At 33.9% G+C, this 17,828-nt stretch overlaps 3 protein-coding genes across 6 annotated transcripts in view; 1 reads left to right on the top strand and 2 right to left on the bottom strand.

Annotated features, from left to right (window-relative positions):
• Positions 1–6,216: 6,216 nt before the first annotated feature.
• Positions 6,217–17,828, bottom strand: part of LOC125211366 (glutathione S-transferase T1-like) — an 11,788-nt gene continuing 176 nt past the window's right edge. Inside the window, exons 2-8 of one of the 2 annotated variants that reach the window (XM_048111111.1) lie at positions 7,889–7,954; positions 7,747–7,820; positions 7,575–7,635; positions 7,363–7,416; positions 7,137–7,216; positions 6,691–6,893; positions 6,217–6,607 (exon numbers count right to left, since the gene is read on the bottom strand). In XM_048111111.1, the coding sequence (XP_047967068.1) occupies positions 6,431–6,607; positions 6,691–6,893; positions 7,137–7,216; positions 7,363–7,416; positions 7,575–7,635; positions 7,747–7,820; positions 7,889–7,954 (715 nt within the window). In that variant the 3' untranslated portion in view covers positions 6,217–6,430. Of the gene's footprint in view, positions 6,608–6,690; positions 6,894–7,136; positions 7,217–7,362; positions 7,417–7,574; positions 7,636–7,746; positions 7,821–7,888; positions 8,046–17,828 lie in introns of those variants that run through there. The other variant, XM_048111110.1, reaches the window with a different exon arrangement.
• LOC125211367 (probable phospholipid hydroperoxide glutathione peroxidase) lies at positions 13,560–15,609 on the top strand. The gene is made up of 6 exons (XM_048111112.1): positions 13,560–13,838; positions 14,078–14,154; positions 14,512–14,573; positions 14,735–14,853; positions 15,134–15,301; positions 15,408–15,609. The coding sequence occupies exons 1-6, from the start codon at positions 13,788–13,790 to the stop codon at positions 15,438–15,440; spliced, it is 510 nt and encodes a 169-aa protein (XP_047967069.1). The 5' UTR covers positions 13,560–13,787; the 3' UTR covers positions 15,441–15,609.
• Positions 16,113–17,449, bottom strand: LOC125211368 (AT-hook motif nuclear-localized protein 9-like). 3 transcript variants are annotated; one of them, XR_007174501.1, is made up of 3 exons: positions 17,269–17,449; positions 16,728–16,889; positions 16,113–16,651 (listed from the first exon to the last, which is right to left on the bottom strand). XR_007174501.1 is itself a non-coding variant. In XM_048111115.1 (3 exons), exons 1-2 carry the CDS (start codon positions 16,980–16,982, stop codon positions 16,421–16,423), a joined length of 486 nt encoding a protein of 161 aa, XP_047967072.1. In that variant the 5' UTR covers positions 16,983–17,449; the 3' UTR covers positions 16,113–16,305; positions 16,400–16,420. The 3 variants fall into 3 exon arrangements, 2 of the variants coding, with proteins under 2 accessions (XP_047967072.1, XP_047967071.1); XM_048111115.1 differs by having other exon boundaries at positions 16,113–16,305; positions 16,400–16,651; positions 16,728–17,449; XM_048111114.1 differs by having other exon boundaries at positions 16,728–17,442.

Genomic DNA, 17,828 nt, shown 5'->3' on the forward strand with positions numbered 1-17,828 from the left:
TATTTTTATAAAATATATACGATTTAGGTGATTTGAATACAAAATCTAACCACTCAACAATATGCCTTTAAGACCATTGTAAGATATTTATATCCTATATAAAAATCAAATTTTTACATCTTAGATATAGACTATTGTAAAAGTTTAAATATATTTATATCCTACGTAAAAATTGAACTTTTACATTTATATATCTAAGAGATAAAAAGGTAATTGAAGATTTTAGATGTTAATATAAAATGGAACTCACCACATTTAATAGGAAATTAAACTATAAATAGATAAAGATTTATTCTGGTGTGATCAAATAGAGGATGAATTGGAAATGGAAATGGAAATGGATTAACGTTTCTCTGGTTTTTTCCCTTTGGTTAGAGGAATGAATTCTCAGACGCTTATTTTCTTTACATGAACTTTACCAAGTACAATTCCTTTCTGCATTGCCAATGTAAGGTGAATTATCATATAGTATGTGGGTAGCTAACTTGTTCAACAAAAGCCCCTTGAGCAAAGATGATCTCCAGCACCTTGAGCATGAATATGATCGCCTTAAAGAGCCGGCCCAGTTAACAGAGGTGGAAAATGATTTTTGGACAGAAAACACGGGAGGAGATGCCATTGGAAGGCTGATGCATGAAGCTGAGAAACTGCAAGACTGTTCAAAAAAGAAGGTCAGGCGTGATTTGCATGAAAGATGAAGTTTCTGTCGTTTTGCTTCCTTGCACTCATCAAGTGATCTGTGCAAACTGTAACGACAACTATGGAAAGAAAGGTAAGGATACATGTGCGTATTGTGGGATTCCGCTTGAAGGAAGGATTCAAGTTGTTGGTGCAAGCTCGTAGATACAGTACAATATCCGAATTCCGAAGGTGGTATACATGTCTTTAGTTTTCAGCTTTACTGGCTTCGTTGCTAGAAACCAGCATAGATATATACGTGTATAAAGAGCGTAGTCATATGCGGCTTGTGCATTTGCTACATAATTGAGGATACTCTCCTACTTTGTGTGGGAAGCCGGCTATATGATCTTTGCAATAAGCAGCTAATACATAGATACAGATTTTGCATCTTCGTCTGCTTCCTCTGTGGCTGGTTTGCCAAATGTGGAAGCTATGGATATTGGTGATAGCTAGCCATGGCGATTTCTTATAGAAAGAGAATTTGCAAAATTTAGGTAATTGAATTGGAAAAGGTGGATTTTCTGATTTACTTATAATTTGAATGCAATTTTTTATAAAAATGATTTAACCAACTTTTATTTAAATGGAATCATAATCTATTGACTTCATTTGTAGGACTAAAAAGTATTTTTGAGTTAATATAAAGATACAATTTTGAATTTTAGTCTATACCTTTTTATTGTTTTTTTTTATGGGCAAAGTCTATACCATATTGACTGCTAAGAAGGTGGATTACAGTGAGCCAGCCTAGAAGCTATATTGAGGCAATCACCAACAAAGAAATGAATAAATCAATAGATAAGACTACGAGAGATGAGCATGATTCATTTGATAAAATTGGCACTCGATCATGATAGAGAAACCACAAAATGCAGGTGTGCAAGTTGTAGTAGTATATGGAGTACTACTATTGAAAAGCATGCTTTGAGATGTTTGTAGTATTATATAAAACCTTACTTTCAAATTTTATAAGAACTAGTGTTACCACCCGTACTATGCACGGGATGAAAAATTTTCAAACAATGAAGATATATTGACAGCTAAATAGATTAAAATAAATAATATAGAGAAAATAATGTATAAAAATATATTTCCTTAAGAATACAAATTAATTAAAAATAGTATTTATAAGATTATAAATAATTAAAAACATTTTATAAAACAACAACAACATATATCTGTAATTTTCTCAACCCACTTTAATGAAACATTACGTATTTAGCGTACTATTGAACTATAGTACAATTTTAATACTCCCCATGTCTACGAAAAATATAGCACATTTGTCATTTTTGGTTGTCCACGAAAAATAAAGCACATTTAAAAAAGTAAAGTTGTCAACAACTTCTCTTTTACTAATAATATGGACCCCACATTCCACTAACACTACTTCTCTCTTAATTTTTTTTCACTTTTCTTGTACTAATAATATACACCTCACATTCCACTAACACTACTTTTCTAGTACATTTTTTCTTTTTCTTTTACTTTACCAATTCTACATTAAAACCGTGTCATTCGCAATGTGTCCTATTTTTCGTGGGTGGATGGAGTATCAATTATAAGTGTAGTAACATAAAATAAAAAAATAACAAAAAAGGACATGTATGAATTAAATAGAATAAGAAATACTTCCTCCGTCCGGATAATTCGTCTCACTTTGACCGGGCACGGATTTTAAAAAATGTAATAAAAAGTGAGTTGAAAAAGTTAGTGGAATATGAGTCCTACTTTTATATATATTCATTTTATAATAAAATGTAAGTAGGAATGAGTTAGTGGAATATGAGGTCCACTACCTAAAATGGCAAAAAATGAAATGGAAAATGGGACAAATTATCTAAGACGGAGGGAATACTAATAAAGTAAAATGTATTCCTAAATACAAAAGTTATACTTATTTATAAGTGCAAAAAAGTACCTGGAAAAACAACAACAAAGCAATAGTTCACAAATTTTGTAAAACATTGATAAGACTAATTTCATGCATCGGTTATGTGATGAAAAGTCATCATTTATTGGGTCTAACACAAATTTTAAGCCAGGCGTGTGAAGGAATTCGCTAGGTCCAGGAAATACTGAAGGCAGCGGACCAGCGAAGGAGAGAGACGAAAAGTGAGCAGAATTAAGGAAGAAAATGGCTAGACGAAGGAAGTCCAAAGCTGATGGCAAAAAAGACTATTCACACAAAAGAGCCCCTGCTGGACCCACTTCCACGCCTATATAAAGAGGAGCATGCAACACACGAGATATACATGATTTAGCTCTCAGCTCACACACACACTCACACACTTGGGAGAATGGGGGTTCTGGGGTAGTTAGAGGTTTCATCTTCGGAAAAATTCTGTTGCAACACCGTCCTCACGGAGGGCGAAGATACAATCGTTTACTTTTCAGTTTTTTTGCGTTTTGATTTCCGTCGAACTTCAACGTTTTGGAAGTCGACTGCTCGTTGCTACTTATCGTTATTCTATGAAGTTTATTTTATGTCATGATGGTGTTGATTTGTGTTGATCTACGTTGATTTTATGTTCTGGGGAGTTTATTTCGAAGGTTGATGGTTATTTCTGTTGTTTCGATGTTTATATACTTGATCTGGAAATATGTTGTTGATCTGTGGTGAATCGGCGAATCTGTAGTTATGGAGATGATTTTGAACGGAGGTTGTTTCGGATGCTTGGATCCGGAGTGGATTTAGCATTCGAAGTGTGGATCTGAACAGGGGAAACTGAGTTGTGCATGGATTTTGATTTTTTGCTTTCGTTTTCATGTCGCTTCGTCTAGTAGCGTAGATCTGTTTTAGTTTTAACTGTTCTTCGTTTTTACTGCTTTTTAATTCAGTCTGCTTCGTTTCGATTTACGTCCTCTCTCTGTTTTTACTGATTGTTTCATGCCAAAGGTTGGAGAAGATGATGTCGTTGTTAGTTAGTCCTTTAGTTAGTTATTTTGCAGCTTTTTAACCGTACTCTACTTTTTTTCAGAAAATGGTCCCCACCTTCAGTTGTTTTCCCAGGTCTAGGTAATTTAGGGAATAGTTTTCTTAGATCTAGTGATTGTTTCGCTTGTTCCAGTTTATATGCATGTTTCCTGTTTCTGCCTAGATCTAGTTGTTAACGTAGCAAATTTCGATTACCAAGTCTAGTATAAATTCCTCAACCCCAAGTTGCGTGGCAGCAGCCATACCACCCAAAACCCCTTTAAATGCATACTTTCGCATCTGTCCTCGTGGAATCGATCCCTACTTCCCTATACTAATTTTAGTATACGTGGTTGAGGGTTTTGAAAAGATATTCTGTGTGTCCGACGACCGAGATCTTCCAGTGTCCCGTGAGTTCCTAGACCCTGTGATCTAGTGGATTCTCTGGACCCAAGAAGCTTGACATTCCTTATTGTGCACGCAGTTTAAAAATATCCAGAGTTTCAAACATTAATCTTAGAATCACTTTTACTATCATCATCATCTCCACAAACTAAAATCTTCAGACCTTCACAACATATGACTATAGATATAATAACATACAGTTGTCCATGACTGAAGACTGATTTTTTAAAAAAATCCAACATGAAAGAGAGATTGACCTTGACTTTTGTTAATGGTCATTGCATACGACACAACCAACCCTTATTAGATCATACGATATTAAAGATATTCACTCACTCAAGACTTTATGATAGATATTGTGGCCACCTAATACTTGAGCCTCCAAGACACAATCATCTAACCGTGTAATTATCAATATGGTGTGATTACACAAACCATTTGAAAGAACATGAATCTAACTGTGCAAAAAAAAAAAAAGAAACCTAAAGTAATGAAGCAAGATCAAAGTCATGAATAAAGAACATGAATCACTGAACTCATAATATCAGAGAGAAAGCACTGATAGACATAGAAATGAGATTACAGTCAATTCTCTACCATTTATTGATACTCGTATTTATAGAGGGCTTAAGCTTCTTTGATAAGCCATTATGCATGCACTACTAAATACTATGGTCATTGCACATAAAGTTGTAATCTGTCATCTAGTTTTGGAACAATTATAAGATGCTGAAAATCTATTTTATTTCAAATCCAAATCAATGAGCTTATGTATTATAACTTCGTATATGTCACCGAATTATATTCTTTGATTGATAGATATGAATTTTAATCAATCAGTCAATCAAATGTCGTATACACAAATGTTTACATAAAGTAATGTAAATTACTTTATTACACTGAAGTTTATTTATTACAACATTGCCCCCATGGTAAACATATTGATTCCATGTTTAATTATCTTGTGTCAGATAGCTAGTTATTAGGCTCATGTGGCAGAAAGTTAATTATCTTGTGTCAGATAGCTAGTTATTAGGCTCTGTAGAGGATCACCTATAGCAAACCCTAATCTATCTCCTAATACATACACACGGAGTACATAATAGGATCCATCACTCATGTATATGTATATGTATTAGGAGATGAATTAGTTGTTGCCGTAGGTGATCCTTACCTATTAGACCCATAGCTCATTTTCAATGAATACTCTACATTACATATATGCTCCATAATGTATGCACTATGTTTCAGAACGGTTTGTAATATGATTAGAAAAAAATTCATTAAAGTCGGCGCCAAAATGAGATGGTAAAAAATTGTGGCTCTATATATTTATAGATTATAGATACTGAGTACTGCTCCTAACAATATGTATCAAAATGATATTTTCAATACTATAGCATTTAGTATATTTTTGATGACTTAATTTGTGATACACTAATTCTCATGACATCAAATTGAAAAATGACAAAGTAAAAAGAGAGTAATAATAAATTTTAAAGGATATTAAAACTCAAAATATACGTTCACAATATTTTAAATAAAATCTATTTCCTAAACTTTTAAGATGAAAATTATCAAAAATAGAATAAATAAGCAAAAGAAAAATAGAAAAGGAATAGTCTCTACATCAGTATCATCAATAATAATAGAGCAACTTAAAAAGCATGCTTTGAGATGTTTGTAAATTGTAGTATTATATAAAATCTTACTTTCAAATTTCATAAGAATTAAGTTATTTTGACACATGGTTTGCCTTTATTATTACTCTGGTTTATTTTAGTAAATACTAATAATTGTGTGAACCACTCCTCCTATACTGAAGGCTAGATGATGGACTCATATTGATTTAAAACGATACCAACCAATTGATGGACAAAAAACATGGAGTACTAAAATAATGCAATATTCAATCAAATCAAGCTAAAACTAACCCCTAAAATGTGTAAGATCTGTATGGATCAATAGTCAGAGAAAATCTTTCATTCAATTTTCATAAAAAAAAATCAAATCCTAAATAGTTTGGATAATCCATCGTAAAAAACTGTCCTCTTATCAGTCCAAAGTTATTGTTTATCTTAGCTAATTGATGACTGATTTAGTATAATATTGACTTGAACTCTGTGAGATAAGTGTTAAATAAAGTACAAGATCTGAGAGTTTTTTATATAATCATGTTTCAATGCATCAAATAGATAAACATCACAGAGAGATGTTTTGAATAAAGATTTATTAAACGAAACATGTTCATCACATCCATAAATCTCAAGGAGATTTTTCTGCTACGATAAGCAAGCAGATAAGATAAAAGTTGATATCACACATGTAAAATAGATCAAGTGATGGCACTTGAACCTAATGAGTTCTTCAACACTTGCCCTTATTCATTGTTACCTCACACATATGGAAATGCAACCACTTTCAGCTTCACTCCGATTTCTGAGCTGCTTGGGCCTTCAGTTTCTTTAGGGGCTCTCTGGCTGCACGGATTGCTGCATGAATTTCCTCAAAATGAGGGGTGGTTGCGCTCTTCACATCCTTGAGCCACTTCACGATTTTCGAGTGGGGTTCCATAATACGGTCATGGTCATTCTGATCTGCAACCTGAATCAGCATTAGGGAAAGTAAGTCAGATAAAATGTACTAGTATATCATCTTATCAAACTGAAAGCAGGGCATAGAGTTACCTCAAGTTGTGTGACTTCACAAGCTAAAGCTAGATCAGCAATTGTTGGCTTTGAATTCCCAAGCAAAAATGGTCCTCCTTGAAGCCAGAATGACTCAATTCTTGCAAGAGATGCCGAGAGAAGCTTTTCACCTTCAGCTGCTGCTTTTGGGTCTCCAGGCATGCCAAACGCTACCGCGAAGACGGTATTCAAGAGATATCCAACTGAAAGGATTAACGCAAAAGTTAAGCTTTATGGACTACTATAGGACCATCCATGGCTTTATAGTAAAAATATTTAAGAGGATAAGGTGGATCGGAACACAGTTGAACAGTGATACAAATGATATTAGGACTACCACAACCAAGCATTTCCTGCTTTTACGCAACTCCTCATAGTGTTCACTGACCAACGAAACTACTTCCAATGAGATTAAAAATATCTCTAGATGTAGATGTACACATCACCTGAGCCACGGCGCAAATTCGTGTGGTGCCAATCCAGCACCGAGTGAACCTTTGCTCTCTCACGCACATCAGCTGGATACCTGCACCGCGAGTTATGTCATACATTGTTTTGTAGATATAACATAAGCAACGATACAAACGATAATGAAGTGTAGATAACATAAGCTGAATCTGAAAGGGAATTTCTGAGAAAGGGAAAGGATACAAGCAGAGAAGCAGAAGATACCAGTGATCAGCAACACCAGGAATTGTTGAAGCCAGATAAATAAGTATGGCATGACTGCAGTAAACAAAAGAGAGATAAATGCATAAAACTTTCACCCAATTCTAGTTTTGAACATGAACTAAAAAATCCTCAAAGACAAATTAACAAGATTAGCATCTAACTGAGCTAAACTAAAATGGAACCAGGAAGAACATTTAATGATCAAGTGGTACCTCTCAAAAAGCTTGAAATCACCATGGATGACAGCTGGAACTTGTTTCATAGGATTCACTTCTGTAATTTGTGAAACAAAATACCAAAACCCCCAAAAAAACACCAAATCAGCTGAAAATCATGACATATTTATTTATAAAAATAAGAGACAAATAGGAGTAATGAATCAACCTGCAAATTCAGGGGTGCGGTGTTGGCCCTTGCCGATCTCAACAGTAACCTCCTCAAATTCTGCATTATTAGCCCTAGAAAAGCAACATAAGCACAATAAAGAGAGAATGTGTGTGACAGTGAAGAATAAGGGAAATCTTACTTGCAGAAGATGAGAATTGCTCGCGATGGCTGGGACATCCGATCACAGTATACTTTGAGCTCCATTTTGCTTCGCCTTTTTTTTTTTACACAAACGCAGGCGGATTGAGGAATATATAGAGGAGTTGATTGACTTTGAGAGTATCGAGAATCTTTAAATTTGAACCTTATCATCGTCAGTAAGCAAGTTGCCGCTGTTTTTAGTGGTGAAGGTGTGGGGCCCTATATTGTTATTCACTGCAAATAATGATTAATATCTATCCTATTCAATTGTTGACTACAAATAATGTTTAATTTATGTATCTACTCCTACTATACTAGAGTCGAATTAATTCGTTCACACCTACCTTTTCAAAACTATCACGGTTCAATCGGTTTGGCTTCAAATCAATATTAGGTCTGATTCAGTTTTCACCGTAAAATCAGTTGAATATCAAGCTATTTTGAATATGAGAAATTGGTTCGGTCATGAAGTGGCAGGCATTTCAACCAGTTCTCTCAATCATTTCTTATTTTTTATAAAAAATTATAAAGTTTTACAATTTAGGTGATTTGAATACGAAATCTAACCACTCAACAATATGCCTTTAAGATCATTGTAAGATATTTATATCCTACCATATAAAAGTCAAATTTTTACATCTTAGATATAGATCATTGTAAAAAGTTTAAATATATAAAAATTTAATTTTACATCTATATATCTAGGAGATAAGAAAAAAGGTAATTGAAGATTTTAGATGTTGATATAGTAAAATGGAACTCTCCACATTTAATACGAAATTTTAGTATAAATAAATAATGATTTATTTTGATTGAGAAAAATAAAATTATTATTCGTGAATTGATGTATCACTTATATAAAATATTTAAATATACTACTACTGTTATGAATAAAATATTATACTATTAAATAAATATTTTATGTGTATATAATTAAATTGATGTTAGAAGTATATAGAATGAAACTTTCAAAACCGGTTTCACACCTCTGACCTCACACCTTTTTCATCAACTTAATTAGTGGGACAAACCGACATAATTTATAGTGGTTTTCTATTTGATTTTAACGCAATGATTTATAAGTAATATGCAGTATTCAATATCATTTAATCCTCATAAATTATCAGTTGGTTCACTTAAGTGAATGGCTAATATGTCACCGAATTAAAATTCAGTTGTCCCCACGTATTATCACAATTGTTAATTTTCTCTTTTTTTCTGAATAATTGAATCTTTATTCACATCACCAATAATAATTTGGTATGGTTTACAGCTCGTAGTTGAAGAGTGATAAAAACGTAATTTCGTAGTAGTAATTTTTTATTACCACAATTAAAACCGAAAAAGAAATAAAATAAAGTTTCCGCATTTTATGCTGGAAACCAAGCATGACTACATGAGTGGTATTTTTATACACGTAGTATTAATTAAATTAATTAAATGGTCATAATGTGATTACTTATACAAATAAGAAATTGATAAAAAAAAATAGTGAATTTGGGGCTGATTCACTTTAAATTACTGCATCTCAAGCATAAATAGCATATATTAGAAGGATTGTTTAATAGAATATGTAACGCCCTTTTTGTTCTTTTACTATAAAACTAGTATTAAAGTCACATCCATGCATGTATGTAATGTAACACCCTTTTTGTTCTTTTATAATACTAGTATTAAAGTGACATCTATGCATAACCCTTTTTATTTTCTCTCTCGCTCTTTTACTACGAAATGGAGTAATAAAGTAGTATCATTCTACGTAAGTACCTTTTTTCTTTCTTTTATACTCTCTCCGTTCCCTAAAGGTGTGTTTCAGTTTGGCTCGACGTATGTTTTAAGAAATTGTTTAACTTTATATTAAATAGAAGTTTGTAGTGGAATAAGAGTCCCTCATTGAGAATATTAAGGGGTGTATTTAATATCTATTTTTGGTAAGATTCCAAGTGGAACAAATTTTATGGAACAGACAATAATGGTAAAATGAGACAAACTTTGTAGACGGAGAGAGTAGTAAGTAGTGCTAATTGATTTCCATTCGTTTGTTCTTCTCTTTTATTTATTATTTTATATATTGTTATTTGAATTGTTTAATATATATAACTAATTTTCAAGTTAAAATATAAATATCTATATGGTATTAAAATTCTATTATTACTAATTAACTGTATTGAGAATTTGAGTTTCACTTATTTTAACTATACGATATTTAATGGTAGTATTTAAATTATTTATTAACATAATACATGCAAATACTTATAGCCTACTATGCGTGCATAAAAAAGTAATTCAATTTTTTGGATGTAATTGTTTTTCAGCATTAAAAATACACAATGCAAAATATATTATTCTTAAGTGAAATACTATAAAATTGACAATTATACTTGAAATCCATTAAATAAATTGATATTTTTAAAATTCAATAAATAGGATATACTATGATTAACTGAAATTCATAATTATTCAATTAAAGCTAAATTTAATAGACACCCTCAATTATTCAGTTATTGAGATATATTCCTTGCAAAATAAATCAAAAGCTTTAATTATTCAATGAAATCTAAGGTCAATCAATTTTTTCAATCCTAATATCATTTGGTGTCTCGATGAAGATGAATGTGAAATGAATTTGTCCAAAAGTTCAATTAAAATTATTAAATATACTCCATAAACCATCGAAATTTGGATTTGAATTGTTGCCTTATCTCTCTCTGCCCCCTGTCATCTTCTTCTGAGCACACCATCCCTTCTGGCTTTGATCGAATTGATTTGATTCATATTGGATCTACTCAAATTGGTAGTGTGATAAGGTTTCGATGAAGTGGTTGTATCGGTTTTGTTCAAATTTCAAAACAAAGTTGCAATGTTCATTTTGCATGTGTTTTTTATTGTCCTCGATTTTTTGTGCTGTGCTTGATTTTCATGTCTTTCTTTTGTTGGGTGTATTATGGCTGAACTCATTGTTACGACATCATAAAATACTGAGTATCTTGCTGTTATTTTATAATCTCCGTCCTTCTGAAAATAGAAAATCTTATTTTAACTTAAGAATATATTGTACTTATCACAAAACATGTTGCAAATCGCTCAAAAAATTTATAATAAACATATACAATACTAATAATACCAAAAGTTGAACTAAAGTTACAATTCTAATAGGAGTACTATTTTGGTAGAGGAACTTGTTGGAATCTTATGCCCGATCAACGGATTTTGACCAAGGATAATTTCAACGAGATATTTAATTTTGTAAAATTAAATGATATAGCGTCGATCTACGTTCGAAGTAGATGATCGTTGTATATTCATTTTCTCAAATCCGATTCCCGATAAGTGAGAAATAATGGATTAAAGTTGTGCAAAAAGCAAACTAATTAAATGAGCTAAGAGAAAAGTCATATGATTAATTAAGAGAGTTAATTATCCCACATTGAAAGTAACAACCTTATTAAACTAGTATTTAATAAGAATAATTATTGCGTGTAACAATTATTATAGTGGACAAAAATGGGCTGTAGAGCCCATACGCGCGCTGCCGCCTCGAGCTCGTGTCCTTGTCCTTGTCAATTGGTCTTTGGACTGTTCTTTGGGCCTAGTCGTATGGCTCGGTGCTTGGGTTCGACCCGAGACTGGTCTAGTTCTTTTTAGACCACCACCTTTTCCATGTCAACGAGCCAAGCGGGATGACACCTCGTCAATATGACGCGGTAAATCGAACGTGGCTAACACGTGATGAAGTCCACGTCGTGAACAAACCTAGACGCGCAGCGTGTCCCGATATGTCCATCCAGGGTCGACCTCTCAGCTCTCGTAACGCCTTGTAATGGTCGGCGGTTACAGCCTCGCAATGATGACAGCCATCATGGCTATTGACCCCTGCATCGGACTGAGCCTATAAATAGGCTAGTCATTCTATGCATTCTACACACCATTCACAAGCATTTGCATCATAAGCTCTCTTCCTCTCTGCATTGTCTTTTTGTTGAAGCTCTGTTCTCTCCTCCATCCAGTTCGCCGAAGCTCTGCTGATAGCAGTGCAGCTTCACCTCACCAGAGACATAGCCGTTTTTATCTTTGGGGACGAAACGTCAATCCGAGAGCACTACCGGGGCGTATCTCGTCTTGCGGAAAGAGGACTCCTCGACTCAGCTAACTACACTTTGCGGTTAATTGTGTCGATATTTCCATTGTAATCTAGTTTCAGTTTTACATTCTGTATTCCTTCTTTTGGGTTGTATTACATCCGGTTATTCTTGTAATCCAGAAATCAATAAAACTTTCAAAGTTCAAAACAAATGCACGATTTATTTGACTTTGAATACTCGAATTCGTTTCCAATTTTATACTTGTATCGGCATTGGCATCGCTTAATGGCCATGTCACTTTGCTAACCTTATATTCCTCCATCGCTGTCACAAATAAAGAAACAAAGAAATTGAGGTAAAGATGAAAAATAAATAAGTACCCTATATGATTAATTAGCAATGAATTATTCACCATCACAGTATTGTTTTCTCAAAATTAGTATGGATGTTTCTTTTTCTTCTTCTTCTACGAGATTGATACTACTAGAACTAGACCTCAAGGAATCCCCAGCTATCAAAGCTTCTACCATTTTGGTGCCAAAGAATTTCTAAATATTGAAAGCACACGCCCCACATGTTAAATGTCGTCCCAGAAACAATGCTGGATATATGAATAGCAAGGATATCTCTAGCAATATCTGATAGAATAGGAAAGGGAGCATTGTATTTCTTCCATCACATAAGAATGTCAAATTGCTCAAGTTCAGTGGGATTCATCATGTATTGCTTCTTCGTATACTATATAGGAGTAGTTAACTCAGAGTTATTATCTGCACCATCTTCATCTTCATTAACAACTGTTCACGGTTGTGTCTGATCTGCCATTGGAGTCAGTTCTCTTTTGTACAACTCAAAAAAATAATAAAAAAATATTTTTTTAGCTCCGTGCATTACCATACACTATTTTCAAACAATGTTGCACATGCTTCATCTTTTACCTGGGATCCAACAATGTTGCACATGCTTCATATTTGGATTTAGCTTATCTTAAGTTAATTATGTGTACAACACACCACTTATGAAAGTATTTTCCATTGACAACAAACATGTTTCTCGCATTGAAGGTGGACTTCATGTGTCTGATTGCTACATAATTCGATCTAATATTGTCCATGGTGCAACAAAAAAGCCTTTACATGCCCCAATACGTAAGAACCTATACCAATACCATACAAGATTATGCCCATGCAATGTGCTATAACACTGAGTGAAGTTTGTGTTATTGATTCCAATTCAACACTCATGATAATCGATACAATTCCCATACTTTTGTTTTTTTTTAGAAAAACACTTTCAATTATTCCCTCTTATCCAGAAACAACTTCACGCGATAGTACTCAAAAGAAATACTCCGACCTGCTATGATTTTACTATCCTTAATTTACTATTTATTCTCAACCAAAAAATTAAACACACCCTAATTGAGTAGATCATTATTTTAATAATCCATCCCAATTTCAATTTTCCATTCTTTCAAAATGTCTAATCAACTAATATATTAAAATATATGATGAAATCATAGGAGATATATAGAAAGACATACAGTTATGGGCATCGTGAAAATTGAGTGAAGAGACAACGAAGGAGAAAGCTCAAATTTATTTGAGAAGAAGAAATCGGAGGTAATGTTGGACTGAGCGAGAATTACCTGTATTGCGACTTCTCTTTCACTTTCACTCAAATTCATTTTGTCCTTTTCCTTTCCATCCAAAAATATCTATATATACCCATATTCCAAACCCTTGTTTCTCTACACCGCTTAATCCTCAAGCTTCGTTCGCTTAATTTTCAATTTCGGTTTTCAAAGCAACACCAATGGCTACTCAATCAAACCAACCTCAGTCCATCCATGATTTCACTGTTAAGGTATTAATGTACTATCTCAACTTCTTCTCATAGTTTATCGGTGTCGTTCCCTTTACGCGATTTATAATCATCCTAATTTTTGTTGTAAGCATTTTCCGGCGGCGTCTGCTTTTTTTAAGTTATACTGTTGTGGATTGGTTTGGGAAATGGGTGGAGATTGTCATGTTTGGGTTTTATTCTCAAAGCCCTCTCTTAATTTCTTATTCTAAACAATCTTCATAAAAAATTGCTGGTTTCAGGATGCTAAGGGTGATGATATCAATCTGAGTGCATACAAGGGCAAAGTGCTGCTGATTGTCAATGTTGCATCACAATGGTATATACTATCTGTTTACTGTTTAGTATTGATGAAGTGTGATTTGCTTTTGTTGATTTGAGGTTATAAAGCACACCAATTTGACACTGAATAGCTCCAGTTTGAAAATTGTATGTTGTCTGTATTTTTAAAAACTCATTTCGGGATAAGGGGAAGAGCTCATAAGATTGGACTTCTTGTCGCGTCCGGGGCTGTGCATGTAGTAAGTCTTTTGGATGTGTAAAAGTATAACTCCAAATATACAAAGTTTTAGTGTATGTCAAAAGTCTTTGGAGGAAACTTTGTTTTGTATACCTTTGTTCTGTATCCTTCTTTTGAAGGAAAATGTGGCTAATTTTATTTTCTTGCCTGCTGCAGTGGTCTTACCAATTCCAATTACACTGAGCTGACACAGTTGTATCAGAAATACAAGGATCAAGGTGTGATTCGGTTACATATTTCTGTCCTGTTTAGTGCACTTGTTTTTTGTTTTAATGAGGCATATCATTATAAGGTAACTGTAGAAGTGTTTATGATTCCTCTTTTTGAAGCCAGAAAGTTTATAGTTATGAGCTAAAAAATTGAGTCATTTCTTGCTCAGGATTGGAGATACTAGCATTTCCATGCAACCAGTTTGGTTCACAAGAGCCTGGTACTAATGAAGAAATTCAGGAATTCGTCTGCACTCGTTTCAAGGCCGAGTATCCTGTATTTGACAAGGTAAAATTTAACAACAAACTCAAGTGAACCATTTGCTCAGACTAGCCTGCAACATGAATATTGGTTGTGGTACTTGCTTTTTTCTCCTATAGAAAATGCTAATGACTATCGATTTTGTATCAGCATCAATTAATGATTTTATACTATCTGTATTTCTGCAAAAGCATACAAATTATGTGCCTCTTTGCTGGTGATTATTGATAATACTCCGTATTTGTTTTTGTCGACACAACTAGTTCTTTCATTGGAACAAAATCATTCTTTTTTTTTATTGATGAAGGTTGACGTGAACGGTTCCAATGCTGCCCCGATATACAAGTTCTTGAAGTCAGCCAAAGGCAGCATGTTTGGGGACGGTATCAAGTGGAATTTCGCCAAGTTCCTTGTTGACAAAGATGGTCAGGTTGTTGATCGCTATGCTCCCACCACAAGTCCTCTAAGCATAGAGGTAAACATAGTAACGCCTCGATTAAAAGAGAAATTGTTCGTGAGTTGAACCTATTCTGCTATGATGATAGATAGCTAAGAGTCACTTGTTCTTGTTCTTCTTGCAGAAGGATATCAAGAAGCTCCTGGAGAAAGCATAGTGTTGCAGCGCATGTGTTTTTCGACGAGCTAGTAATAAATGATGTGACTGACTAAGAATACCTCTACCCTTTGAATTTTCGTCTGTGATGTTCTGTCTGTAAGCTTTCCAAATTTTATGTATGTATCTCGTTCTATATGAATAAGCTCAAGGTACTTTGACTTGCTCTACTTCTTTTTATTATAGGATGATTTTCTGAATGTGAGGATGATCTTATGAAAATTGTGCATATGGGCATTCTAGAAAAACATTTAGGATATACTTTTTGTCAAATTATAAAAAATCATGTTTTATTAAAATTCAATTTCTTTTTGAATAGTTACATCTACAGAAACAATGTCCTCCATATGGTATGTTTTTTCAATTCATAACTTCATAACAAAATACTCTCTCCGATGTCCAATAGATGTCTCATATTTAACTGATATGAGTATTAAGAAATTGTCTAATTTTTTGAAAGAAAATGGATTGAAAAAGTTAATAGAATGATGTAGTATTACTTTTATATAAATTTTAGTATAATAATTGTGAGTAGATGAGTTGGGGAATGTAAGATTAGTAAAAATGAAAAGGGACATTTATTGGAACCTGTCCAATTAAGTAAAAGTATGATACAATTAATAGGAACTTAAGGGAATATAATTTAAACAAGAAGTGGTAAAGTGTTGGGATATGCAATGAACTCCTAGGTTGAACAAATCAAGTTAAATCACTGTCTACAATTAGGTTTATAGCTACAACAATGGCCACAACAAGAAACAAATCCCACCAATTTTACTAGATAAAACAACACAACCTATAAAGATGTCAATCCATCCTTCTTCTTTTTTTACTTCCAATTTCTCCATCCATATTCCTACTAAACCCTAAAGATAAACACTAGTTAGCACGAAACTAGCTGGCTGGCCCGTCCCTCGCGCACTTCATTTACAACAACACATATATACAGAAAAAACTTACATGTGCTTATTGTTATCCCTCTCATCCGCGCATCAGGTCAATATCCATCTGGGAATTTTTTACTTCTGACCGAGCAACTGGCGGCCAAGCACTTGCTCCGGTGTTAGGTGTATAGCTTTGACTAGAAGCAGCAGTTATTGGGGTCAAGGACTTCTCTGCAGATTTCTCTACCAGATGTTTGTCATCTTCAGCAGCCGACTCGACCTTGCCTTTTGGCTTAGTTCCACCATAAACGAAACTGCATGCGACTACCTGCGTGTGATAAGTTTAAGTTAGGGGTTATTACAGAAAAGAGTTAGGAATTTGCCGGTGGAAGTATGGACTATACCTGTACTGGGTTTGCTGCTACGAGTCTACCACCTATCGCACCCCCAATGATATGTCCGTCGGGACTGCAAACTGAAATGCTTATTCCACCAGTACGATTGCGAGGGCCACCGCTTTCAGCAACCAAGTAAGACCCTGATAAGCAAAGTATCTCGAAACGGCCCTGAAATAAATGACAAGCTAAATTAGCTCCTTCTAGACATAAAGCAAAGATATCGTATGAGCTGGAATAACAGTGATTTCGAGAAAAGCTCATGAAGATGATTGGGGGAAAGACAAGCACAGATATTTCGGAAAGTGCTCAGGTACATATCTATCAGGCCAGACAGTGAGTTGATTGTCAGAATAGCTTAGATTATCACAATTTTTTGCAGGATGTATGGAGTTCAACGCCTAACTTGTTTAAGTGCAAGATCCATGGAACACGTTTATTGATCCATTGCTCATACAAAACCAGCTTTTATGAATCATATACAAGATTTGACAAAATAAACAACGAGAACTTGGACTACCACATACACTAGCAGAATGGGTCTACTTACAAAATCCAAATTCACAGGCAGAGCGGAAGGAAAAATTCTCAGCTACCATTGGACTCAATTTGGTCAAATGACATTCAGAATAAGGTTAGCTCTTAAAGAAATATCAATGCTGTAAATTTTTAACTATTACTATCAAATATGATACTTTAAGAGCATTAGTAGGAAAAAGAATTTAGTATAATATCTGTAATTCATCATCAACAGCAATAACTAGGGATGTCAATATAGCCCGCAACCCATGGGCCGGCCCGAATAGCCCGCCAAATTTATAGGGTTAGGGCTGAAAATTTCTAGCCCGATAAAATTACAGCCCGATTAGCCCGCACCCGATTAGCCCGCAACCCGTTAGGGCCAGACCCGAAAATCCGATGGGCTGGCCCGAAAACCCGATAAAATTTCTATCGTTCTATTTGTTTGACTCTAATTCGACACTTCATTAGTTATTTTATGATATAGACAACTAAAAAATTAACTTTCAATTTTATATATTAAATATATAAATTATATATTAAATTTTTATTAATATAATAATAGATATATAAATTAGAAACTTCAAATTC

This window comes from Salvia hispanica, chromosome 3 (genome assembly GCF_023119035.1).
Source record: "Salvia hispanica cultivar TCC Black 2014 chromosome 3, UniMelb_Shisp_WGS_1.0, whole genome shotgun sequence".
In the NCBI taxonomy this organism is placed as follows: domain Eukaryota; kingdom Viridiplantae; phylum Streptophyta; class Magnoliopsida; order Lamiales; family Lamiaceae; genus Salvia; species Salvia hispanica.

Coding starts and splice junctions, on each gene's coding strand:
- LOC125211368 (XM_048111115.1), bottom strand. CDS start 16,982: ATGAGCTTTTCTCGAAATCACTGTTATTCCAGCTCATACGATATCTTT. Junction 16,652..16,727: donor TAGCAGCAAACCCAGTACAG/GTATAGTCCATA, acceptor TATCACACGCAG/GTAGTCGCATGCAGTTTCGT.
- LOC125211367 (XM_048111112.1), top strand. CDS start 13,788: ATGGCTACTCAATCAAACCAACCTCAGTCCATCCATGATTTCACTGTT. Junction 14,155..14,511: donor GTCAATGTTGCATCACAATG/GTATATACTATC, acceptor TGCCTGCTGCAG/TGGTCTTACCAATTCCAATT. Junction 14,574..14,734: donor TCAGAAATACAAGGATCAAG/GTGTGATTCGGT, acceptor TTTCTTGCTCAG/GATTGGAGATACTAGCATTT.